The sequence below is a fragment of the Brassica napus genome, chromosome C2 (assembly GCF_020379485.1).
Source record: "Brassica napus cultivar Da-Ae chromosome C2, Da-Ae, whole genome shotgun sequence".
Classification (NCBI taxonomy): domain Eukaryota; kingdom Viridiplantae; phylum Streptophyta; class Magnoliopsida; order Brassicales; family Brassicaceae; genus Brassica; species Brassica napus.
This window is the reverse complement of record NC_063445.1, coordinates 28,772,040-28,797,988: the sequence shown is the minus strand read 5'-3', so window position 1 is coordinate 28,797,988 and position 25,949 is coordinate 28,772,040. Positions and strand designations below refer to the sequence as shown.

The following is a 25,949-nucleotide window of genomic DNA, read 5'->3' as shown; positions in this document are numbered from 1 at the left end:
AGAGTATAAGAGGATTAGATTGATTTTTTCTTATGCTAATTCTACTATTCAGTATTGGAGTAGAAACACAACAGTTCTGATGTGTTGAAAATTTATGAGAATGAAAAACAAAAACTTAGGAAAATCTTAGGGTTTGTTTGACAACAAATCTTTGGAGGGATAATACCATTGAAGGTTATCTTGATTGGAGTTTACAAGCCAAGATATTGTCTTTCACTGTTTTCCCTCCCCCTCATTCTGGAATAGCTATTGTCTATTTCTATGAAACTAGTTGAGCTGTTGAAGGAATGAGGACTGGAAGAGACAGCTGCACAAAGATCTGGTATGTTATGAAAATAATACATTGCTAACTAAAATCTAATATGTTTTTTTTTTTAATAAGTGTGAAAATCTTACGACATACATCTTTCTGAAACATATGGAGTATAAAATAAATCAATGGTTCATTTAAATTTAAGTTCAACTTAAATTTTGAATAATTCGTGTAGTTGATAGTATTCTATAAAACATTTAGTTTTAATGGTTTGTAATTTTTTCGAACAGTGATATGTACAGTGTAATCGGTTCATAAATTCTGGTTTAAGTGTTTATTTTTCAGGATTGGAAGAATTAGGATGTTTTGTTCAAAGATATAATTACAAGTGTGAAGTTGCAAATTAAGAAAAGTTTTGATCGGACGGACAGGAACATACATATTGGTAGTTAGTTGATCCTGATCTCTCCGATAAAACATTTTGCGGCGCGAGTTTTTCATTTTTTGCGCCTTTTTGCTGCGCCAATTATCGCATTCAGACATCAAAATTAATATTTAAATGTGTCTACTTTTTGTTACTATTTTAGTAAGAAAAAAAATCAAAATCCCCAAATGGAAGCTAGTCCTACAAAAAAACTAAAATCCCTAATTCGACGAACTCTGAACCCAGAAAAATCCTCCGATTCGTGAACAACTGTCTTCAATTCTTTTTCCATTCGTATACAGCTTGATCCTCGCTTTGGTTGAGTTCCACGTGTCGCATCATCGTAATCCTAGTAGCAAGCGATCGGTGTTGGATTCTGCTCTTACTTGCGAAGGATTGCTCCTTTTGTGTATCAATTCAAAGGTTAGGGTTTGCAGTTTTAGAGCTTTTAGTTCAATTTCGACATTTACTCAGATTAGTTTGGGGTTTAATTGCTTGCTGATACTTTTGAGATCAAATTGAATCAGTTTCAGTTCGTACTTTTCTGAAGAGCTGATTCAGGAGATGAAATTTGGATGCTGTGATTTGTGGAGGAGAGGTGGAGAGTTATGCGGTGGTTGTTAGTGTTAGTTACGAGAAGAATTAGAACAAGGCGAAGAAGACTTAAAAAGTTAAACCAATGAATGTTCAGGCGCACTTGTCAGGACAGGTTTCGAACCAAGGGAACATGTCTCAGCAGAATGGTGGTGGTGCTCCTGGTTTAGGACCTTCACGTAATGACAATGATCTCTTGAGACTTCGGCAAGGCATGCGAATCAAGATGTAAGCTTGCACATGTGTTTAATTCACTTTAAAGTTTCTTTTTGGATTCCAGTCTTTGTCTTATTGATTTCTTCCTATTTGGCTATGTTTTTTCTTCTTCCAGTTTCAGCATCTTACAGCAAAAACAACCATCGCCAGCTGACGATGCATCAAAGGCAAAGTATATGGATGTTGCTAGACGCTTAGAGGAGGGGTTGTTTAAAATTGCTAACTCAAAGGTAATTTTTAAAAAGATCCATGTGCTTCAGAGACTAATACGCTAAAAATAGTATTTTAACACTTTTGTTTTTTCCTTATGTGTGCCACTTTCTACAGGAAGATTACTTAAATCAGTCGACCCTGGAATCTCGGCTGGCAAGTCTAATCAAAGGCAGACATATGAATAACTACAATCAGCAGCGACATGCTAATCCTTCTTCGGCTGGAACAATGATACCCACTCCAGGGTTACAACATAGTGGTGGGAATCCAAATATGATGATGACGTCCTCTGTTGATGCTGCAATGGATGGAAGTAATAACATCACAACTACTGCTATGAACACTGCAAACATGCTAAATCCTGGTGGCATGCTCGGAGGTTCTTTCATGACAACTTATATAAGATATCCGGAATGTTTTCATAGTTTCTCTGAACACCTTTACTTGTTGTGTTGCAGGTAACATGTCTAATGGATACCAGCATTCATCGAGTAACTTTGGTCTTGGTTCTGTAGGGAACATTGCATCAATGAGCTCACAAAGAAATACTGGCCAGATGATGCCTACCCCTGGAATTGTCAACAACAGTATTAATAGCAATAGCCAGTCTTACTTGAATGTTGAAGCTTCCAATTCCAACAATAGTGTTGGATTTTCTGCTGCTCCCATGATGGTTCCTCAGCCTCATCAGCAGCAGCAACAACAACCGAGGCAGGATATCGGTGGCCAAAATAGTCGTATCTTGCATAATCTTGGGAGTCAAATGAGTGTTGGCCTTAGACCTGGGATGCAGCAAAAAATGTCTAATGTGTCTAACAGCTCCATAAACGGTGGTGTTGGGATGAATGCAAAAAGTGTTGATACCCTTCAGCGTTCAGGAATGCAGAGTAAATATTTATTCCCTCTCCCTTTTTCTGCTTGTCTAGTTTCATATGCACTGTAACTCCTTTTGGGTGTGTGTCCATCAGAAAACTTAATTTTATGTTATTTACTCTTTCAGGTGAAGGATATGGCACAAATAACGTTGACCCTTTTCATTCTGGAAATTTGTATGGTGCTGCAACATCTGTTGGGACGTTGACAGATACTCAGAATACCAATACGGCAAGTTTTCAGTCTATGTCTGGAAATAGCTCTTCTCTGGTAAGGACTGATCAAAGTTCACATTCATTTGCAAAAAGTGCACTAATGAAACTTTAGTCACTTTGTCAATCTGAGAATCTTGGATTGTAATTTATTTCTGTAAACTTTTGCAGTCACATCAACAGCAGCAGTTTCAGCAACAGCCTAATCGGTTTCAGCAACAACCTAATCAAATTCAACAACATCAGCAGCAGTTTCTACAGCAACGGCAATTGAAGCAGCAGCAGAGATTTATGAGTCAAGATGCTTTTGGGCAAAACCATGTGGCCTCTGACATGGTTACACACGTTAAACATGAACCTGGAGTTGAGAACCCTAGCAATTCTATCCACTCCCAAACTCATGAGCAGTTCCAGCTTTCTCAGTTTCAAAATCAATACCAGAACAACGCAGATGACCGTCATGCAGGTTCTCAGATTCTCCCTGCCACAAGTCAGAGTGATATTTGCACATCAGTTCCCCAAAATAGCCAACAGATACAGCAGATATTGCACCCGCAGGGTATGGCTTCCGACTCTATTAACAGTTTTAACAACCTTTCTGTTGGAGTGAAATCAGAATCTGATCTGCAAGGTCACTGGCAATCTCAGTCACAAGAACATACTCAAATGTCTAATAGTATGTCGAACGAACGGCACATTCAAGATGATTTCCGTCAAAGAATGTCAGGAACGGATGAAGCTCAGCCCAATAATACCTCTGGAGGGTCTATTATAGGTCAAAGTCACATCTCAACTACATCAGAATCTCCCACTCCTCAGAATCCTGTTGGTACCACTTGTAGATATGGAAACGAAAACCAAGATCCGAGATTTAGAAACCAACAGAAATGGCTCCTGTTCCTACGCCATGCTCGCAACTGCAAAGCCCCTGAAGTGAAGTGTCCCGAGCGGAATTGCGTTACGGTTCAGAAGCTCTGGAAGCACATGGACAGTTGTGCTGCGACTCAGTGTTCATATCCTCGCTGCCGCCCCACGAAGACACTGATTAATCACCATCGAAGTTGTAAGGAATCCAACTGCCCTGTGTGTATTCCTGTGAAGGCCTTCTTACAGCAACAGGCAAATGCTCGGTCCCTAGCTCGTTTAAAAACCGAAAGCAGTGCTGCGAAGTCAGTAAATGGAGGTGGAATATCCAATGATGCAGTACAGACCTCTGCTGGAGCACTCTCTTGTGCTTCGCCTAGTGCTGATGTTTCAAATAATTTGCAACCTTCTTTGAAACGGTTGAAGGTGGAGCAGTCTTCTCAACCCGTCGACGTTGAGACGGAAAGTTGTAAAAGCTCTGTTATCTCCGTAACAGAAGCACAATCATCATCTCAGCATGCTGAAAGGAAAGATCACAGGCACAGTGATGTACGTGCATCTTCAAAGTATTTTGAAGTGAAAGCTGAGGTTTGTGAAGGTTCTGTACAGGCACGACCCGGTTTTAAAGAGAGAAAAAGTGGAATTGCTGAAAATATTCCCAAGCAAAGACCAGTAATTGAACCTGTTAAACAAGATTTGCCCGATGCCTCACCTCGGCAAGAGAAGTGCAAAATGGAGAAAGTATCGGAGTCACTGAAGGAAGAAAGTCTAGTAGAGTCTAAACCTCCACCAAAATCTGGAAAAGCAGAGATAAAGGGTGTTTCATTAACTGAATTGTTCACCCCTGAGCAAGTGAGAGAACATATCCGTGGTCTCCGTCAGTGGGTTGGCCAGGTTTGGATTTAGCTATTCCGTTTAGCACTTTTGTCCATATCTATCTTAAAAAGATATTTGATTAATGATGAATCTGTTCTTTATGTGCTTGCAGAGTAAAGCCAAAGCAGAAAAGAATCAGGCTATGGAGCATTCAATGAGTGAGAACTCATGTCAACTATGTGCAGTGGAGAAGCTTACCTTTGAGCCACCACCTATATATTGTACCCCTTGTGGTGCCCGCATCAAGAGAAATGCTATGTATTACACCGTAGGAGCTGGTGACACTCGTCACTACTTTTGTATTCCATGTTATAATGAATCCCGTGGGGACACTATACTCGCTGAGGGGACGCCTATACCTAAGGCAAGACTCGAGAAAAAGAAAAATGATGAAGAGACTGAAGAATGGGTAAACGACTATCCACTCTTTTTGTGTTTGTCTCCTGATTTTCAGTACATTCTGTAATCTGTTTCTACCTTTTCAGTGGGTCCAATGTGATAAATGTGAGGCATGGCAGCATCAGATCTGTGCTTTGTTTAATGGGAGAAGGAATGACGGAGGGCAAGCTGAGTATACCTGCCCTTATTGCTATATAGCAGAAGTGGAACAAAGTAAGAGGAAGCCTTTACCTCAGAGTGCTGTTCTTGGAGCTAAAGACCTTCCGAGAACAATTCTCAGTGACCATATTGAGCAGCGGCTGTTTAAGAAGCTGAAGCAGGAAAGAACAGAGAGAGCCAGGGCTCAAGGAAAAAGTTTTGATGAGGTGCCTACTGCCGAGTCCCTTGTGATTAGAGTTGTTTCATCGGTTGACAAGAAGCTGGAAGTCAAACCTCGGTTTCTTGAAATTTTTCGGGAAGATAGTTACCCAACAGAGTTTGCATACAAGTCCAAGGTAAAGAATGATCAAGGCTCATTGTGAATTTATGCATTTCTTTCTTGAAGTATCCTTCACCCATTCTCCACACACCATTTTGTTTTGCCAGGTGGTTCTGTTGTTCCAAAAGATTGAAGGTGTAGAAGTTTGCTTATTTGGGATGTACGTCCAAGAGTTTGGTTCTGAATGCGCATTTCCTAATCAACGCCGAGTTTATCTCTCTTATTTGGATTCTGTAAAGTACTTTAGACCGGAGGTTAGATCTTATTACGGAGAGGCCCTGCGCACTTTCGTTTACCACGAAATCCTGGTAAATCCTGGTCTTCTTAAACATTAGTCATTAGCCAATATCTGTGTTCTTTTTTTGAACTCTATGGAGTATTAAGGGTATGATTTGATCATGTGTTTAGATCGGTTACCTAGAATACTGCAAGTTGCGTGGTTTCACGAGCTGCTACATATGGGCTTGTCCGCCGCTCAAGGGCGAGGACTATATCTTATACTGTCATCCAGAAATCCAGAAGACGCCAAAATCTGATAAACTACGAGAGTGGTTAGTTCGGTTACCTTTTTTGGAATAAACATAAGTTTTTCTATGAAAAAAAGTCATTTACATAATCCAAACGCTCATGTTGTTCATTGCAGGTACTTAGCAATGTTGAAAAAAGCTTCAAAGGAGGGCATTGTTGCAGAAACTATAAATCTATACGACCATTTCTTTATGCAAACTGGTGAATGTAGAGCTAAGGTTACTGCAGCTAGGCTCCCGTATTTCGATGGTGACTACTGGCCAGGTGCAGCAGAGGATCTTATATACCAAATGAGTCAAGAAGAAGATGGCAGAAAGGGGAATAAGAAGGGAATGCTAAAGAAAACAATTACAAAAAGGGCTCTAAAAGCTTCTGGGCAGACTGATTTATCTGGGAATGCATCCAAGGATCTGCTACTAATGCATAAAGTAATCTTTACTTTCTATGCGTTTTACTATCTTTTTGTTATTTGTTTTGTTAATATTATATTCACCTTTTTTCCCAGCTTGGTGAGACCATTCACCCTATGAAGGAGGACTTTATCATGGTCCACCTGCAACCTTCTTGCACACATTGCTGTATGTTGATGGTATCTGGAAATCGTTGGCTCTGCAGTCAGTGCAAATACTTTCAGATTTGTGATAAGTAATAACTATTCCCTTTCTCTTCTGCTCTTTACTTTTATAATATTTTTTTTTGTTGAATTGCACACAATGTTAAGAAATCGCTAGGCCTTAACTAGGCGCTTTGTAGAGGATTAGCAACTAGGCCTACAAAATTATTTTGATGAATTATCAAATTAGATTATACAAAACGAAAGAAATTAGACAGATTTGTGGACTTTTACTAACATTATTGCTTAATTTTTTAGATTTAGACTTATTTAGATCAATTTAAACCAAGTTTAACCGATTAGAACAGTCCGAGTTGAGTCATATAAATTGGATTTAAAAAAGAATTGTTTCGGCTAAGACCAAGTTACCGCCTAGAACGATTTTTAGAACCATGATTGCACATAAGAATCTTACTGATTCCCTTTCAGGTGTTATGAAGCTGAACAGCGGCGTGAAGACAGGGAAAGGCATCCTGCTAATTTTAGGGATAAGCATGCGTTGTACCCTGTGAGTTGCATTTGCTTATTGAGGATAGCGTCCTTAACCTTTTGTCTGTGATCAGTGTCATGAATCTTGGTGGGATTGTATCTGCAGGTTGAGATTACAGATATTCCTGCAGATACGAGGGACAAAGATGAGATACTAGAAAGCGAGTTTTTCGACACAAGGCAAGCGTTTCTGAGTCTTTGTCAAGGGAACCACTATCAGTACGACACGTTGAGGCGGGCAAAGCATTCGTCAATGATGGTCCTTTATCATCTGCATAACCCAACTGCTCCTGCGTTTGTCACGACCTGCAATGCGTGTCACCTCGACATTGAAACTGGTCAAGGATGGCGCTGTGAAGTATGTCCAGACTACGATGTGTGCAACTCCTGTTACAGTAGAGATGGTGGAGTTAATCATCCTCACAAGTTGACTAATCATCCATCCCTAGCTGATCAAAATGCTCAGAACAAAGAAGCAAGGCAGTTGCGTGTCTTGCAGGTATTAATGATGTTTCTTTTCAGAGCTGGTGTTGCTTCCCTCTTGGTTACATTCTTTGTTTTATGTTCTCTTCTTTTTTGAATTTGCAGCTGAGGAAAATGCTGGAACTTCTGGTACATGCATCACAATGTCGTTCTGCAAATTGTCAGTATCCAAATTGCCGGAAAGTGAAGGGACTATTCCGACATGGTATACAGTGCAAAGTGCGTGCTTCAGGAGGTTGCGTTCTATGCAAGAAAATGTGGTATCTTCTGCAACTCCACGCTCGGGCCTGCAAGGAATCTCAGTGCCATGTACCTCGTTGCAGGTAAACGACTTTGTGATGATCCATAAAATACATCAAACCACTTTTGTTCTTTTGAATTTTGTGTTAATGATCGCTGTGAACTTCAGTGACCTGAAGGAGCATCTGAGAAGATTACAGCAGCAATCAGATTCAAGGCGAAGAGCAGCTGTGATGGAAATGATGAGACAGAGAGCTGCGGAAGTCGCTGGAGGATCAGGGTAATCAAAACTTGTACATTTGGAAAGATCAAATCAAAGTTCCTCTCTCTCAAAGGTAACAAGATATGTAGCCACTTTCACTGAGAGCTCCAACAACTTGATCGTTATCCTATTGGAGAAGAAGATGAAGACAAGGCAGTTAGAGACTAATGATGCATTTAGCTTAGGTTCGTATTTAACATGTGCCCAGAGCGAGACTTGATTTTCAGAAGAAGCAGAAGAAGAGCAAGTCAAGTCTTCTTCAAGGTCAGTAGATTTGATTTGGTTTGGTTGGGTGATCTTATGATTATATTCAATACACACGCACACACACTTCCCTCACTTGTTTCTATTTATAGTAATTTATATTGTATTTTTGTAAAATTGCCATTTCTGATCTGGGAATGGCAATAGTGTACGTGTAACATATACAGTTACGTTAACTTGTTTCTTGCAAGAAAAGTAAGATAGAGAGAGTGTTTGTCTTTTGATTCTCTTCCACTTTTTTTTGTCTTTTCTGTTTTGAGGAAACTGTAATCACACTTGCAAGTTGCAATCGTAGTTATTTAGTTCTTGAATTAGTCTTATGGTTAATTACTATTTTTTTTTAAATTGTGTGATATTGTCCCATGTATGCATAAGATTCTGGCATAAGTGGAAGTCTGAAAAGTTTCTAAATTCCAAGCCACTAGATATTGACAAGTGTCTAAACAAGATAGAGGGTTCAACAAGAACCACTAGGTTAACCTTGTCGCGAAAACGAGACAGAGAATCTGATGAGATCAAAAGAACCAGTTAAGTAATGATAACGCACTCTGTCTCCTCTCCACCGTTTGAATCTATTGAACAACCGAAGTAGTAGATATCAATGTCATAGCTGCTGGGTGACTAGATCGGCTGCAGCGACAGTTTGTATATCCACACCGGCGTTTGGGGCCATAGCAGCCACGATTATGGCTTCAGTGTCCGTAGCTTCTGCAGAAATTCTTCCTCCTCCTCCGCAAGATGGTGAGACCCTATCGAATGTACCGCAAATGTTATCAGGTGAAGACAGCAAGAAACAGAGGATACAACGACCAAATCCAACAACGCAGAGAAGTGCACCGTTAAATGCGTCAGCATTTGTATTCGCAGTGGAGATGGAGAAGGACCGCTCAATATCAGAAGGTCTCTTTCTTTCTCTCTGTTTCTTTCTTTCTCACTCGCTTTTCGTTACTGATGGTTTTTCTCTTATGATGGAAAGGCCATTAGTGGTATTCGAACAAGGATTTCGTAGCTGTAATTACTGGTAATATTAAAAATAAATAAAGTTTGTTGTTCAGCATGAATCTTTAACCTATAGGAGTCATGAGTTCATGAGTACTCTTGTTGCTGCTTTGTGTGTGTGTAGCTTAGTGGAATGTTCGGACATTTGCAACTTGATAGGAGATGGTGACTATGGACCTTGAAATGTTACTTCCACACTACAAACAAAAGAAGGTTTGGAAGAAGAAACAGTGGAGAAAGGAACTGATGTATATTCAGATTTTTTTTGTGGAGTCTGATAAAATTACATATTAATTCATTTTAAACACGTTTATAAACTCGATTTAAATGAAACATTTATAAGCTTAACCAAAGATTTTGTTGTCAATGTGTCAAGAAGGGTCATCACAGGTATTGGTGTCTTGGTGGTGATCATATAGCTCTAGATTGCCAATAAAAGGGAAAATGTCAAGACTGTAAAAAAACTCGGTCATCTAGCTTGAGATTGCCAAGAACAAGGAACATGTTAGAGCTGTGGAAAAGTCAGCCATATAGCTCAAGTTTGCCGAGAACAAGGAACATGTTACAGCTGTGGAAAAGTCGGCCATATAGCTGGAGATTGCCAGAAAATGGTTTGACCAATATACCATTATTGAAAGGTAATTTTCTTTTTGAAAATACAGTGACAAAATAACTAATATGCCATAGTATCATAAGGGTAGGTTAAGTACGATCTTCTTTTAGTAGTATAGAGATTATAAGATTTCTTTTATGCGATAACATGCAGAAGATTAAATACGCGTTAATCCAGTTTCATGTTGTAGTAAAAGTACATCTATCTATCTGTATATATAAAGAAGAGTTTCATTGACTCATATGCCATACACATCAGATTCCATGTCACTAATTCGGAATCTGTGGTGACGACACGTGTCACGGTCAATCAAAAGTCAATGTTTCATTAATTCTTAAGTTTAATGGATTTTATGTGTTTACTACGCTCCAAATACACCTTCTCTAAAAAAACTGTATAGGAAACTTAGGGAAAGTGGCTGTCGAGCAACAATTCTCGTTCAGTCAACTGTCAATTAAAATCCTACCGGTGACGAACGATTCCGATCAATGTCAGTTGGAAGCCGAATAGACTTCTTTAATCTGGCTCTATTACGGAAATTAACTTGGTTCATGCATCTTCATTAACATTCACATTAATACCTACTCTCTACTTCTCACACGGTCTCACATTCAAATGAATCCCTTCACTCATTCCTTTGTAATCTTCCATTATAAATAAGAAGGTTTTCTTCCAACAAAATCATCAGTTTATTTCTCTTAATAAACAACACAAAAAGGTGATGAAAAAAGATTTGTTAAGCCCATGGTTGTACTTAACGGATTGTGACAGAAAAGTGATAAGAAACATAAAAAATGAGATGAGAAACAGAATAAACAGAGAAAAAAGAAAAAAGGAAGACGATAGAAGAGGGGAGATGACTTTTTTTTAGTGAACCTTTTCTTTAAAAGATCTATTTATCTTTAGCTCATAATAATTTCAAACATCTTGGTGTTGATTTTTCATTATTGTGGCTTCCTAAAAGGTTGTTGGCCCTGATCTCAAAGATACAACAGTTAGTGTAGAAACTTATGGATATAGAATCATGTGTGAGTATGCATGATTGTGATTTGTGAGTATATTTCAATTACATCTTTTCATACCGACTACTAGACTGTGAATTCCATTTAACTTGGTTGCTTCTGTGTCTCCAAAATTGGATGAGTTTTGATATATAGATAAAATGCATTTTTTTATTATACTTCTAAGTTTGAGTCTGCATATATCACAATAAAATAAGAACGGTGGACGAATGAGCTGAGTGTGGAACACTAAACATGTTCTTACATAAAATTGAAGCGTTGTAGTTTTGTCCAAACACTAACTTATGCCTTATTTAGAACACTCACTTTCCATAACATATATACTCTCTTCTCGACAAATGACACCTGCTAACCTAATAAAAAAACAATCACAGCGTTGACACATTTGAAAGAAAATTCGTCCAACAGCATCTCCTATTTCGAAAAAAAAACTAGAACTAATACGATATGAAAAACAATAGTTTCAGATATATATATATATATATATATATATATATATATATATATATATATATATATATATAATGTTTCATTTGACATGCACATAATTAATAATATAATATCAAAGACATAAATTTTAAAATATTCATAAGAAAAAATATAATCTAAGATTTTTTATATTAAAAATTATTTTACTTATTATAAAAATTATCATAATTACAGTAGAATAAACAAAGAAAATGTGTAAAACTATTATGTATTCATGAAAATTTAAATATTAAGATGATCATGATCTATAAAAAGAATAACAAAACATACACAATAAAAGTTAATATCACCTTAAATTTTAAGTAAGCTAAACATTTTGAAATACTCTTTAACTGATATATTTATGTATTTTTGGTTACTAACACACCCGTAGCGTGAATAGAGAGAGAGAAAAAAAAATTATGCTAATAGTAAAAATTAGTTTTTTGGTTAATTTTAAGGGCTTTTTGCAAGATTGACTCAAAACTCAAAGTCAAACCTAAAACTAACCAATGCTTTTCTTGGATTTTTCTTTTTTCCTATTCACCCCACAAGTTCATGATATTCACGAAAATGCCATCAAAATTTTTTTATTTTTTTTTTCCGAAAATGACATTTTTACTCTCTCATCCTCATCATCTTCAAGTAATTACAAGATTGCCATTGTCATCAATATCCCAACCACCATGAACAACTAATTTGAAGCTCTTAATGCACCTAAAATCGATTTACACTCTCTCTTTCTCACTTGTTATGATCTAAAAACAACATCTCTTTCACTTTGCCTCCATATTCATCCAAAAAACTCAAGCTTTTGATTCAAAATTTTTTATGGTTTATAGAGCCATTCAAGCATACTATTCTTGGTGGGTTACTTTCGTTTGAGATTCTGGGTGGTTGGAGAAGACTCTGTGTGCTAAGGAAGTCATCTCACTAGTTTAAGGTATGAAATTGAATTTTTTTCCAGATCTGTTTGTGTAGAAGACTTACCCGTAAGTAGTCTGGCTGTAGAAGACTTACGGGTAAGTCTTCTGGTCAAACGAACGACTTACTTTTAAGTCGTCATCTTTGTTTGTTAAAAAAAATCTAGAGAATACCCTAGACGACTTACTGATAAGTCGTCTAGGATAAATGGGTTAGTTTTGCATTTGACCGAATTGTGTCAGATATTTGACTTTTCCTGGATGACTTACGAGTAAGTCGTCTCCGGGAAAACAAGAATTTCAATATTTTATTAAATCTGGACGACTTATCTGTAAGTCGTCTCAGGTTACTTTTGCAATTGGAAAATAAAACTTAAATATTTAACTTTTCCCAGATGACTTATGCGGAAGTCGTCAAGTAAGACGACTTACTTGAAAGTCGTCCAGGATAAGCAAAGTCGTCCAGATTTATTTCCTAAATTATGGTCAAACCTTGCTTATCTCGGACGACTTTCTTGTACGTCGTCTGCCTGGACGACTTTCAAGTAAGTCGTCTGGGTAAAGTTAAATATATAAGTTTCTTTTTCGAATTGCAAACTAACCTGAGAAGACTTACAAATAAGTCGTCTAGCTTTAATAAAATATTGAAATTTTTGTTTTCCCTGAGACGTCGTCCAGGAAAACTCAAATATCTGATACAATTCGGTCAAATGCAAAACTAACCCATTTATCTTAGACGACTTACTGGTAAGTCGTCTAGGTTTTTTTTTAACAAACAAAGGTGGACGACTTACTTGTAAGTCGTCCTATTTAAATTTCAATTGCAAAAATGACCTGTTTGGATGACTTACTGGTAAGTCTTCCAGACGACTTACTGGTAAGTCTTCCAGACGACTTACTGTTATGTCGTCTGCGTCAATGTTTAGTAAAAACTTTCATTTTCTCTATGTTTACTAATGTGTTTTATTTTGAATTTTTGTAGATGATGCGTCAGTTACATGCAGTGTATGGAGAATGGTTGTTTAATGATTGCCGTTGGGATTTTGTGGTTGATAATGTCAAAGGAGCGAGAATCATTTTTTTGGGGAAGGTTCGACACATGCTGAACTTCTTGCAATGGCTCAAGAAGATTATAACCTGGACATGAGCACAAAATCTGTGGAGATAACCTACTCATTACCAGCAGAAATGATTCAGGCTCCAGACACCCCTCCTATTCATGTTACAAGTGATAGACAAGTTCGAAACTTGCTCGAGATAACCAAAACGCATGGAGTACGGCTTTGTGTATCAAGCCGTAGCAAGGTGGAAACGGTTTCAGAGTTCAGGGAAGATGATGAAGCTGATGAAGTTGATGAATGTTTTGAAGATGATGATGATGATGTGGTTGAAGATGAAAATCATGATGGGGAGGAGGACGATGGGGAGGAGGATGCTGGTATCTCTATTGTTGCTGAAGCGGACGAGAATGGTGAGGATTATAGTGTTTATGGAAAGGTTGAAGATGAGGATGAGGAAGATGATGATATGTGTTTTGAAGATATCGAAAAGATTTAAGGAGGAAGATCGAATGGTAACAGTATCTATGTCAACCAGAGTTTTGTTAGCAAGGGTACACTGCTTTCAGAGCTGCGATTGACAGCAGTGAGGTTTAAGTTCTCCTTCAGAATATACAAGTCAACGAAAACTCTCCTTGTGACAACATGTCCGGTTAGTGGTTGTCAATGGAAGGTCAGAGCGAGTGTGAAACATGGGACAAACACGTTTTGGGTAACAAAGTATGTGGAAAAACATACATGCTCAGCGGGAGACCGACTCGCTCAGCGGAGACACTGTACTCCGAAGTATGTTGGTAGGCTTTTCATTGATCGTGTTGGAATCATTGATGGGTTGAATCCGCAGCATATCACTGATGCAATGAAGAACATGTTTGGCATGACGCTTGATTACACCACTTCATACAGAGCACTTTTATATGCACAAACATTGGTGAGAGGATCAGCAGAAGATGGGTATTCGCGTCTGCCATCATATCTCGAGCAAATCTCCTTAGCAAATCCCGATTCTATCACGGCTATAGAACTTGATTCTATCAATAGATTTAAGTATCTATTTCTCTCTTTTGGAGCTTCTATCAAAGGTTTTAAGTATCAGAGAAGGGTCATTGTGGTGGATGGGACTCACCTAAGTGGGAAATATGGAGGTGTTATGTTAGTTGCAGCCGCACAAGATGGGAATTTTCAGATATTTCCATTGGCTTTTGGGATCGTAGATGCTGAAGATGAACCTTCTTGGGAATGGTTTTTCACAAAATTGGCTAGTTGTGTATCTGATGAGCAGCCTCTGGTGATAGTCTCTGACCGGCACGCGGCCATTAAAAGTGCGTGTGATAAGGTGTTTCCTTGGGCAACCCGAGAATATGTTATTATCACCTTCAAGATAACATTGTCAAAAAGTTTAAAGGGAAACATCTCTTGTACTTGGTGAAAGGTGCTGCTTATGCTCATACGGTTTCAGATTTTGACCGGTACATGGCTGAGATACGGAGTGCAAACCCGGACCTTGCAACGTATTTGGAGAATGCCGACGTCAGCCTATGGTCAAGGGTTTATTGTCAGGGGGACATGTACAACATAAAGACAAGCAACATCGCTGAATCTATTAATTCCGCTCTGAAGCGAGCTAGAGGATTTCCGGTTCAGTTCCTGTTGGAGTTCATAAGGGAGAAGCTAGGAAAGTGGTTTTGGAAAAGGAGAGAAGATGCTTTGAGTCTCCCAACTCAACATAGTCGAGGTGTTGAATACTTGCTTGTTGTTCGATCGGAGATAGCGGATACGATGACGGTACAACCAATTGATGGATGGCGATTCTTTGTGAAAGGTGGGAAAATGGACTGTGTGGTTGATTTGGAACATGGAAAGTGTGATTGTGGTGTCTATGCAGTGGAGAAAATACCTTGCTCTCATGCTATAGCTGCTGGAACATCTGTTGGTTTGCATATCTCCACACTTGTATGTCCAGTGTACTCAAAGGATTTTCTGTTTGCAGGATACTCAGAGAATATATATCCTTGTGTTGGACAACAAGTTGAGGAACACACATGTTTTCCTCCGGAAGTAAAACGTGGTCCGGGAAGACAGAAGAAATCAAGATGGCAATCTTGGTTGGAGCTATCCAGGATGAGAGGACGCAAACTCCGGAAGCAACACAGGGTTTATAGATGCTCAAAATGCAAGGAAACTGGCCATACGAAACCACAATGTAAGTCGTCCAGTGATTAGTCTTCCAGAAGACTTTCCATTAAGTCGTCCATAAGGTCGTCCAGGGTTTTTTCTTCCAGAAGACCTTCAAGTTAGTCGTCCAGTGATTAGTCTTCTAGAAGACCTTCAATTAAGTCGTCCAGAAGGTCGTCCATTTAGTCGTTCAGGGTTTTTTCTTCCAGAAGACCTTCAAGTTAGTCGTCCAGTGATTAGTCTTCCAGAAGACCTTCAATTAATTCGTTCAGAAGGTTGTCCAGTTAGTCGTCCAGGGTTTTTTCTTCCAGAAGACCTTCAAGTTAGTCGTCCAGTGATTAGTCTTCCAAAAGACCTTCAATTAAGTCGTCCAGAAGGTCGTCCAGTTAGTCGTACAGGGTTTTTTCTTCCAGAAGACCTTCAAGTTAATCGTCCAGTGATTAGTCTTCCAGAAGACCTTCAATTAAGTCGTCCATAAGGTCGTCCAGTTAGTCGTCCAGGGTTTTTTCTTCCAGAAGACCTTCAAGTTAGTCGTCCAGTGTTCAGTCTATGTACTAAAAATTTGTGTTATGAACTTATCTGTGTCAACTTCTTTGTCAAATTGCACTACCAAACAAATTTGAGATGGTCTTGCCCTTTATATTATCTGAAATATAGTTACAAAAGGTCACTGCTCAGAAGACTTTCCATACTACTTATAGTTAAGTCGTCCAACATTCCAGACGACTTAACTGTAAGTCTTCTGCGCTGAATATAGTTACAAAATAGGGATCAAGTTCAAATACAAAATAGGGATCAAGTTCAAATACACACAGCCTAATCTATCTAAAGTGGCCTGTTTATCACCCGTCATACGTACTCAGGATGTCATCCATGTCCTTGTTTTCGAACTCATGCATGTCAGGAAGCTCTTGAAATATATCCACCGCCATTTTATCCCTCATACTCTTCCCGTTGGGCTTAGCAAAGTCTTTTTTACTAAACTCTATCCCATGAGCATGACATTCAATGTACTTTAGAGTGTACACGCCACAATCACCAGCTCGGGCCGGAGGTATATTGGTCGGTCTCTCATATGTGAATGGCTCCAGGCTGTATTGGGCACGTACTTCGTCTGAGGAAGCGCACTCAACAAGCAGATAAGGGACCATGTAGAGAAAAGGCTCCATTACCACATCGAGTTCTTCTAGAGAGATACTGGAACAAATGCTGTCAAAGACGATTATGTGCCTTTTAGGGATCGATATCCACATAGCAATCCAATGACTGTCGGCGAAGTTTACTGGCGCATAGATATCATCAATATCCGTCCCCCAAACCTTGTTCGATTGGCAAAATGATGGTATAGTGCCTGCATAATAATTCCACGCCCCACCAGGGAGTCTTCTTCCTAAACCATTGTGATCGGGCTTCGAGTCCTTAAAATCCTTGAAGTTGAATATCCATTGTTGAGCAAAGAGATGATCAAGGAAGCACATTCTCTCGCTCCTGAAATGTTGTGGATTAGCGTTGTACCTCTTCCTCAGTACATTAATCCAAGCATCAATATGCTGCATATAAAATATAGTACAAGTCAGAAGATATCAGATGACTTAGTGGTAAGTCGTCTACGTAGAAGACTTACCAGACGACTTACAAGTAAGTCGTAGACGAATTAAGTCGTCTGATAAGTCGTCTACGTAGAAGGCTTACCAGACGACTTACAAGTAAGTCGTCTATGTCATAGCAGAAGACTTACACGGTCCTCCAGTCACTCTAGGGAGGTTCGGAGGATTTGATACCACCAAGTTCTACTTTTACGTGGTTTTTTATCGAGAGCTGTTCTATAATGACTGCAAACACAAAATATTGAAAAGCAATCAGGTTTTATGGGAAAAGCAAGCTATTATGTGAAAAGCAAGCTATTATGGGAAAAGCAAACACTTACGGACAAGATTTCAACCAATCAGCGAGCTCCTTCAACTTCGTCTTGTCAATTGGTGCAAAAGGATTATAGCCTGGATAAAGCTTTCTGTTTGAAATGATCACTCTGGCCGTGCTGTTTCCCGTATAAGGAGATTTCTGTGAGGCAGCAAGTTTCCTTGTTCGATCACTCTTTGCACGGCAAAGTGCCAAAGCAGCATCCCTATTTTCTAGATATCTAGCATCGTCCTTCTTTAAATCTGAAACAGTGGATTGATTTTTGTCCAATAGAACAAGGCTCGGTTCTGGAGCTTTATCTTCCGAGGAACTAGCATCTGCGGGCACAGCTGAGGGCACATCTGCGGGCACATCTGCGGGCACATCTGGACCTTTATCCTCCGCCAAGCTCTTCCTTCCCGCGTTCGTCCCATTGACACTTTCACTCTGCAATATACAAGATGGGTTTATACAATAATAACCAAAAATCCATTTCAAACAATAATAACCAATGAGTGTCTTCAAACATGAAACAAAATACATATATAAAATCCATACACTATAAACAAAGCACACATGTTCTGACATACAAGAAACAAAGCAAATGCAATTTTTCAATTCTTATTCTTAAGACTTTGTCTAGTCAATCTCTTGTTGTGAGAGGATTCGTTACTAACCCCGGGTTCGAGCGTCGGTTTAGGTGGAGAGGTAGTGTTTTGAGATGATGTCCCTTTCCGTTTTGTGGTGATACCAACCTTCTTCTCCACAGCTTCCACCCTTTCCGACAGATACTTGATCTCCTTAAGGCACGTCCCAAACCCTTCCCTCATGGCATCAGCTATGTCCTTGAACATGGTTTTAATATCCTCTTTGGTCAACCCACCAACAGCCGCAGTCACCTCTTCACTAGCCTCTGCAGCTGCCTCTTCACTAGCTTCAGCATGTGCCTATTTACGAGCTTTCTTCCGAGGTCTTGGACTGTCTTCCTTCACTACTTTTTTCTTCGCTGGACTCACACCCGCCGGCTTTGTATTGACCCAAGTACCGGTGAATTCCCAGCAATCCATGGTCCACTTCCACAGTTTCTTCACAAACATGAGTTTAATTATGTTCTCCGCGAGCGTGTCCTCAACATCAAACTCCCATTTTGAAAACATTTCAGCAGTGTCCTTTTCAACAAAGTTGATCACCCTAGTCTGATAAATAGAAGATATGAACTTAGATATTTGACGGATTAAGAAAGATGGAAAGAAAAGACTTCACAGACGACTTATAATTAAGTCGTCTGGAAAGTCTTCCAGCTGGACGACTTAATAGACGACTTATAATTAAGTCGTCTGGAAAGTCTTCCAGCTGGAAGACTTAGTAGAAGACTTATAATTAAGTAGTCTGGATAGTCTTCCCAGACGACTTAATTATAAGGCTTCTACTAAGTCATCCAGCTGGAAGACTTTCCAGATGACTTAATTATAAGTCTTCTACTAAGTCATCTAATTGGAAGACTTATCAGACGACTTAATTATAAGTTTTCTGCGAAGTCGTCCAGATTGAAGTAAATACCTGACTGAGGATAGCCTCTTTAAACTGTCTGCGTCCTTTGCGACCCTTGTAAGCCAGTATCGGTGGAGACGGATTGTTTGGGAGAGGATTACTAGAAGTAGCACCCAATTCCGGAAGAGCTGTGTACACCCAGACCTGGAGAGCTTGCGCAAACCCATTAATAGTGCAACAACTCGAAATATCTCTGCCCTTCACAGAGTCCATCAGCACCTTAAACGCGACTCTCCCCCATGGATAATTCTCAAACCGTTCTAGCCCCATCACTAGCCTTGCCAGACTAACCCGTGTAGGGGTTGAATACTTTCTCCCTTCAATGTATCCAGTGAAGATGGCAAGGTACGCGAGCCGCTTGCGATCATCCCGAGACCACCCTTCGCATCTCTCAAGTACTGCTATTATCTCCTGAGTAGATGGCCCAACTTCGACATGAACTCCCAGCATCTCCCAAAAAGAAGTCAACTCCTTTGTAACAGCAGAGTGAGGTCTCTCAAGGTCCTCGATGTACTCGCAGTTTAGACCAGTGAGGTTTTCAAACTCACAGTGAAAACTTCACAGGTTCTGGACCAACGAGACTCCACAGCTCATACTTCTTCTTTATGTCCAGCTGGAAACCGAGCATGTAGTGAACCAGCCTTGAAGCCCAATCAAATCCCAACTCTTGGAACTCGATGAAAACTCCCAACTTCGACTACTTCAGCTCTTCATATTCGTCATCATGAAGAGCTTTCTTTAAAGCAGCATGCAACGTCCAACAAGTATGATACGAAATGCTATGCACTGCGGGGGGCTCTTCCCCTAATGTATATATCCATTTTTTTTTCTTGCAAAACAATCAAAGACAACCATCTCAAACAATCAAAGACTTATAATTAAGTCATCTGGCAAGTTTTCCAGCTTTCCAGACGACTTAATTATAAGTCTTCCAAGACTTCCAGTTTTATGTTCACCTTTTCCTCAATCAATCACTCGACAGTAAGAGATATAACTTACCGGCGGCGGAGTTCAACGAGACGCCTCTGAGAGAATGCGCGCTAGGGTTTCCTCTCGGATCTTAAATAGAGGAAGCGGCTGTGAAAACGGTGGTGAGAACGACGGTGATAACGGTGGAGAGATAACCGGCGGTGAGAACGATGAGAACGATGGATTAGAGAGAATCGACGGAAATCGCCTTCGAAATCGCCTTTGAGAGAAACAACTTTAGGGTTTTCTGATTTTCGATAAACAGTGAAAAAAAAAACACATTATATATGGCCGGTAAATAATCCGGTTAGGTTTAAAAGTACATTGTAAAATTAAAGGTTTGGTCCGGTTTGGACGACTTACTAGTAAGTCGTCTGTTGAATATTGTACATCAGACGACTTACTTGTAATTCGTCCCAGACCCTAAATTTAACCCCTAAACTAAATTGACTAAATTAACTAACTAACCACGTTATAAACCTATAGTTATACTTAAATAGTGTTTACTATACACAGAAATAAAAACACTTAGGTAAATTTTAAAGTTTTCAAAAAAACATTTATCATGCCAAAATCTAACCCTAAGAACACATACAATACTACAACATATGTTGACAAAACCTAAACCAAAGAATATCATGACTCACTACTTTCACTCATCTATGTTGAAAACAATTAACTTTTGTTATATCTTAATTTATATCTCTTAAAACATATGTTAATTACATGATTTCAATTTTTCACTTATCAAAATATTTTTTACAAAATTTTTAAATTATTTCTAAGTAAAACTAGTCCAGACGACTTACGGGGGTTAGAAACGTAAAAAAAAATTCGGTTTTTTTTGTTTGTTCACAAGGGGTTGGTTGTAATTTCAATAGCCTTTTAGGTTACTTTTGCATTTGATTCAAGTTTGGGTTAACCTTTGTGTTTGAAATCAAGTTGTGAGTCATATTTGGTAATTTTCCCTAATTTTAAATTAAGAAAATATTATTTCTCATATACATCTCTTGCAAATTTAAACATAAAACACAAACCACAAATCATATAAAAATAATAATTTTGATTACAAGTAAAGTATATCCCGCCAGTAGGGCGTGCCGCCCTTAGTTATTAAAATATTTAAGTTCCAGAAAGTATTTTTGTTTCTACCTACCGTCCATTGCAAGGCAAGTTTCTAGAGGTGATTAAAGAAAGATGTGATCGTTTAAATTTACACCATCTGTTACACTTTTCAATATTAGAAAAAGGTCAAACCAAACAAATGAGTTTGTACTATAATCTATCTGAAATTAGATTATCAGCCAAAAAAAACCCCTTAAATAACAACCGTTAGAAAAGAGGAAATCCTCTAACCCATTACAAAATCAAAACATTTTAACATTTTTTTTTCATTTTCTGAGATCCAAGTGAAGTTTTTTCTCTCAAAGGATATTTGTTCTTTTCCATCCTTTTGTTTGTTATTATTTCTCAAAAGGATAAGTAAATATATAGAAGAGAAATAATGTGGCTACCAAAAGCAAATAACGGAGGAAAGAAAGAAACAGGAAAAGGTTCATTAGCAGTTGCAATAGACAAAGACAAAGGAAGCCAACATGCTCTTAAATGGACCATCGAAAATCTTGCTTCTCGTGGCCAAACCATCTCTCTCATTCATGTCCTCTCCAAATCACATTCTTCTTCTTCTTCAGGTTCTAAACACTTCTCACATTCATCATTTATTAGGGTTCTTCTCGACGGAAAGAACCCTAAGTTTTGTTTTTTTTATGCTGTAGATATTGCAGAAGCAACACCACAGCAGAAGCAGGAATCAGAGAAGTTAGCTCAAGATCTCTTCGTGTCCTTCCACTGTTACTGTTCCCGTAAAGAGGTGTTGACAATCAAACCCTATGCTTTTAGAGTTAGGATCTTTTAACAATTTTTGATATATTTATTGGAGCAGATAAACTGTCAAGACATATTACTTGAAGACATAGACAAAGTGAGAGCCATTACCGAATATGTTTCATCTTCCGCAATAGAAAACCTAGTCGTTGGAGCTGCATCACGTAATGGCTTCATGAGGTATATATTGTAGTCTTTCTTCTTTCATATTTTGTAACAAAGTCTTGAATATATATAATATTCTCTGAGCAGACGATTCAAAACGGATTTGCCAACAACTGTATCAAAGCAAGCTCCAGATTTCTGCAATGTTTATGTCATTTCAAAAGGCAAGATTGCTTCAGTAAGAAATGCATCTCGTCCTGCTCCTTATAAAAGTTCAAAGCAGCTCTCTGAGTTTGACAATCAACACCCTACCACTCCTGAGCAAGCACCAAAACACCATGATCATAGCCATTCTGCAGGTTTGATTACTTCCTTAACAAAAAACCAAAAATGTATTCTCAGAATCTGTTCTTATTTTGTGTTTCATTGGTTTTTGCCAACAGGTAGTACGCCATCCAGGCCTCGTCGATCAGTTGAATATGATTCTATACGGTAAGGACATCTGAAGCTATTAAAATGATGTCTTTAGTCAATGTTCTAAAGAAATCGGTATAGCGTGTAGGCCTAAACGACAAATCGGTCATAATCGAAAACAATGTTAAGAAATCTAATTTAAACCGTTTAAACCATTTTAAATCGGTTAAAGTAGTTTAAGTTGGTCTAATTTGATTTAAATTTATGTAAATCAGTCAGTGTAAGTCCACAAGTTTGTTTGATTTTGTTTTTGTATATCTATTTGTTATAATTCTTCAAAATAATTTTATAACTAAACTTAATCAATTAAAGTATATAATATATAATAAATAAACAAATAATTCGTTGACGTCTAGTCCCTTGATATTGAATAATCCCTAGTCACTAGGCCTATACAAATCATTCTAGTAAACATTGGGTCTAAAAGATTTTGAACATTTTATAAATTTTTTGTAGATCACCGCTAGTGAGACGACAAGGCAAACAATATGGAGACTTATATGATTCAGATAGCGACCTTTCATTCATCAGTCCATCTTCACATAGAGACTCTCATGACATTTCCTTCATCAGCTCAGGGAGACCAAGCGTTGACCGCTCTTCCTTCACTCACGATTTTCCTGAATCTGGAAGGAGTTCAAGAATGTCAACAAGCTCAGAGTTTAAGTTCAGTGATCCTAGTTTCCCTAATGAATCATCTACATTCTCTGAAGAGAGTGGTGGAACATCTTCATATTCATCTCAAGGCGTGGTTAGTACTAGTAGTTTTACTCAAGATCCTTCACTATTTTCTTTTTCTCTTAAAATGTTGTGAAGAAACGTGAATTATTCACGAAGAAAACAAAGAATACTTAGAGAGGCAAATACCCGTTTTAGGATATATATATATATTTATTATATGAATGAATTTATACAACCTCAAAACCTAATTTTCATTTTCCATTTAGGAAAAAACCATAATCTACTAAAGATTCATCCGGCCCAAGGATGTGGCATTTTATTGAGATTTACTTCCAGAATCAACATAAAGATTTCATTTAGAATGTTTGCTTAGATGTGTGTTTGTTTGTTTGTTTTGTTGCAGGATGATATTGAAGCTGAAATGAAGAGGCTGCGTCTAGAGCTCAAACAAACCATGGATATGTATAGTACAGCCTGCAAAGAAGCTTTAAGTGCTAGACAACAGGTAATAAAATACACTAGGCATTGAACTCTATAACTCCTGTTTATTGTAGTGGAAGGAGACTAATACATATAAACTGAATGTTGTTTTTCTGATATTTTAGGCATCGGCCCTGCAAAAGCTCAGAACTGAAGAGGAAAGAAGGTTAGAAGAAGCAAAGAGTTCAGAGGAAGCAGCAATGTCAATAGTGGAAAAGGAGAGAGCTAAAGCCAAAGCAGCCTTGGAAGCTGCAGAAGCTGCAAAGAGATTAGCAGAAGTGGAAGCTAAGAGAAGAGTAACTGTAGAAATGACGGCTTTGAAAGAATCAGATTCATTCTCTCATGGATTTGTTCGGTATAGGAAATACACTGTTGAAGAAATAGAAGAAGCCACTTCAAATTTTGACGAGTCTAAAAAAGTTGGAGAAGGAGGCTATGGTCCTGTCTTTAGAGGCTATCTTGATCACACAAGTGTTGCTGTTAAAGTTCTACGTCCTGATGCAGCTCAAGGAAGATCACAGTTTCAAAAAGAGGTAATAAAAAAACATTTTTACAAAAGTGTTTTCATCGTTACACAAACATATCGAGTAGGCACGGGTTTTCGAAATTTAGCTAGTTCGGTTCGAGCAAAACCAGCTGAACTGAACCGGAAAAAGTTCGGTACGGTCATGTATTCTGGTAGTTCGGTTTTTTAAAATTTTACCAAAATAAACCAAAGTTTTTTGTTTCGATTATATTTCGTTAAAAATTTGGTTAAATTCAGGTATTTTCGGTTAAGTCGGGTTATTCAGTTCAAAATTTTGGTTAATTCAATTTAAAATTTGGTTAACAATTTTTTTTTTTGAAAAACCGAACTAACTGATTACCGAACCAAACTAACTGATTACTGAACCAAACCAAACCGAAAATAAAAGTTTTTTAATAAACCTGCTGAAATGAATCAAACTCGTAACCGAACTAACCGAAAATTTTGGTTCGGTTTGGTTCGGTTCAAAACCGCATGCCTAAACATATCTTTAAATGTTTTTTTGCAGGTTGAAGTGTTGAGCTGTATAAGGCATCCTAACATGGTGCTTCTTCTTGGAGCTTGTCCCGAATTTGGGATCCTTGTTTATGAATACATGGCAAAAGGAAGCTTAGAGGACAGACTTTTCATGCAAGGCAACACACCGCCAATTACTTGGCAGCTACGTTTCAGAATCGCTGCTGAGATAGCTACAGGACTACTCTTCCTCCATCAGACCAAACCTGAACCAATTGTCCACAGAGACCTTAAACCAGCAAACGTGCTCTTAGACTACAACTACGTCAGCAAGATCAGTGATGTAGGGCTAGCCAGATTAGTCCCTGCAGTAGCAGAGAACGTTACACAGTACCGAGTTACTTCAGCTGCAGGAACATTCTGTTACATTGATCCTGAGTATCAACAGACAGGAATGTTAGGCGTGAAATCAGATGTTTATTCACTAGGGATCATGCTGCTGCAGATCTTGACAGGGAAACAGCCAATGGGTTTGACTTATTACGTTGAACAAGCGATAGAAGAAGGGAGACTTAAGGATATGCTTGATCCAGCAGTACCGGATTGGCCTATGGAAGAAGCTATGTCGTTAGCTAAGCTTTCACTTCAATGTGCAGAGTTAAGAAGGAAAGATAGACCTGATCTTGGGAAAGAGATATTGCCTGAGCTTAATAGGTTAAGAGATATTGGTGAAGAGAGTCTAGGGAATGTGTTTAATGCAGGAAGGCACGGGAACTCTGCTAACACTAGCCAAGTCTCCATCTCATCATCTGTGAGTTTTGTTCTTTATCTAAAACTTCTCGTAAATGTTTGAACTTTATGTTGTTTTGTAACCTTTTTATATTTGTTTGTTCCTTGCAGAGTGATCCTTTTGTAACGAGTTCAGAATCTCTACCTGAAGAATCTCAATCCTAGTTTTGGGATCATCTTGTTGAGATTTAACGCTAAAGATTTGCAGGAATTAAAACAAAGACGGCAAGTTTCTTTGATGTTCATCAGAAGCTTGAAGAAGAAGTTAGGGTAGAGCCTAGAGAATCTGTTATAGTATGGATATTGTAATGGCTTATAATAAGACCCATCAAGGGTATAAACCCATAATCTGTAAGATTGGCCACACTAATGTATTAAAACAATGACATTATTTAAATGGAATACATTATATTTATCAGTAAACAAAAGCAGACATGAAACTAATATATCCTAATCTTCGGAACTGTTTCTTGCCTGAAATAGAGAGAACTGTAACTCTCAGAAAAACTGTATTGAGAGTTATTGATTGGTTGAATTCATTGCTACGGAGCAGACATATGTCTGTCCGAGTGGGAGGCAAATCAAGAAGAGCAAGA

At 38.4% G+C, this 25,949-nt stretch overlaps 2 protein-coding genes and 1 pseudogene across 6 annotated transcripts; all 3 read left to right on the top strand.

Moving 5' to 3' along the window:
- The first annotated feature begins 842 nt into the window (after positions 1 to 842).
- Positions 843 to 8,592, top strand: LOC106381454 (histone acetyltransferase HAC1). Of its 2 annotated transcripts, none has more exons than XM_048747423.1 (17): positions 843 to 1,100; positions 1,205 to 1,499; positions 1,603 to 1,717; positions 1,815 to 2,079; positions 2,159 to 2,587; positions 2,701 to 2,843; positions 2,957 to 4,543; positions 4,638 to 4,934; positions 5,011 to 5,418; positions 5,510 to 5,710; positions 5,811 to 5,953; positions 6,046 to 6,358; positions 6,436 to 6,575; positions 6,973 to 7,051; positions 7,139 to 7,531; positions 7,621 to 7,838; positions 7,925 to 8,592. In XM_048747423.1, the coding sequence occupies exons 2-17, from the start codon at positions 1,357 to 1,359 to the stop codon at positions 8,037 to 8,039; spliced, it is 4,989 nt and encodes a 1,662-aa protein (XP_048603380.1). In that variant the 5' UTR covers positions 843 to 1,100; positions 1,205 to 1,356; the 3' UTR covers positions 8,040 to 8,592. The 2 variants fall into 2 exon arrangements, with proteins under 2 accessions (XP_048603380.1, XP_048603381.1); XM_048747424.1 differs by having other exon boundaries at positions 853 to 1,100; positions 1,211 to 1,499.
- Positions 8,593 to 8,823: 231 nt separating this feature from the next.
- LOC106378197 lies at positions 8,824 to 9,628 on the top strand (annotated as a pseudogene).
- A 60-nt stretch (positions 9,629 to 9,688) lies between these two features.
- LOC106381453 (U-box domain-containing protein 52-like) lies at positions 9,689 to 25,776 on the top strand. Of its 4 annotated transcripts, XM_022696244.2 has the most exons (11): positions 9,689 to 9,918; positions 21,436 to 21,649; positions 21,734 to 21,828; positions 21,901 to 22,022; positions 22,095 to 22,306; positions 22,391 to 22,439; positions 22,878 to 23,172; positions 23,506 to 23,607; positions 23,708 to 24,115; positions 24,617 to 25,375; positions 25,465 to 25,776. In XM_022696244.2, exons 2-11 carry the CDS (start codon positions 21,463 to 21,465, stop codon positions 25,516 to 25,518), a joined length of 2,283 nt encoding a protein of 760 aa, XP_022551965.1. In that variant the 5' UTR covers positions 9,689 to 9,918; positions 21,436 to 21,462; the 3' UTR covers positions 25,519 to 25,776. The 4 variants fall into 4 exon arrangements, with proteins under 4 accessions (XP_022551965.1, XP_048603384.1, XP_048603382.1 ...); XM_048747427.1 differs by having other exon boundaries at positions 22,095 to 22,439; XM_048747425.1 differs by lacking the exon at positions 9,689 to 9,918 and having other exon boundaries at positions 20,850 to 21,649; positions 22,095 to 22,439.
- Positions 25,777 to 25,949: the final 173 nt, after the last annotated feature.

Bases quoted from the DNA above. Each gene is read 5' to 3' on its own strand.
- LOC106381454 (XM_048747423.1), top strand. From the start codon at position 1,357: ATGAATGTTCAGGCGCACTTGTCAGGACAGGTTTCGAACCAAGGGAAC. The intron at 1,718-1,814 runs GTAATTTTTAAA...CACTTTCTACAG, and splicing joins TTAAAATTGCTAACTCAAAG to GAAGATTACTTAAATCAGTC. The intron at 6,576-6,972 runs GTAATAACTATT...ATTCCCTTTCAG, and splicing joins TACTTTCAGATTTGTGATAA to GTGTTATGAAGCTGAACAGC.
- LOC106381453 (XM_048747427.1), top strand. From the start codon at position 21,463: ATGTGGCTACCAAAAGCAAATAACGGAGGAAAGAAAGAAACAGGAAAA. The intron at 23,173-23,505 runs GTTAGTACTAGT...GTTTTGTTGCAG, and splicing joins CATATTCATCTCAAGGCGTG to GATGATATTGAAGCTGAAAT. The intron at 24,116-24,616 runs GTAATAAAAAAA...GTTTTTTTGCAG, and splicing joins GATCACAGTTTCAAAAAGAG to GTTGAAGTGTTGAGCTGTAT.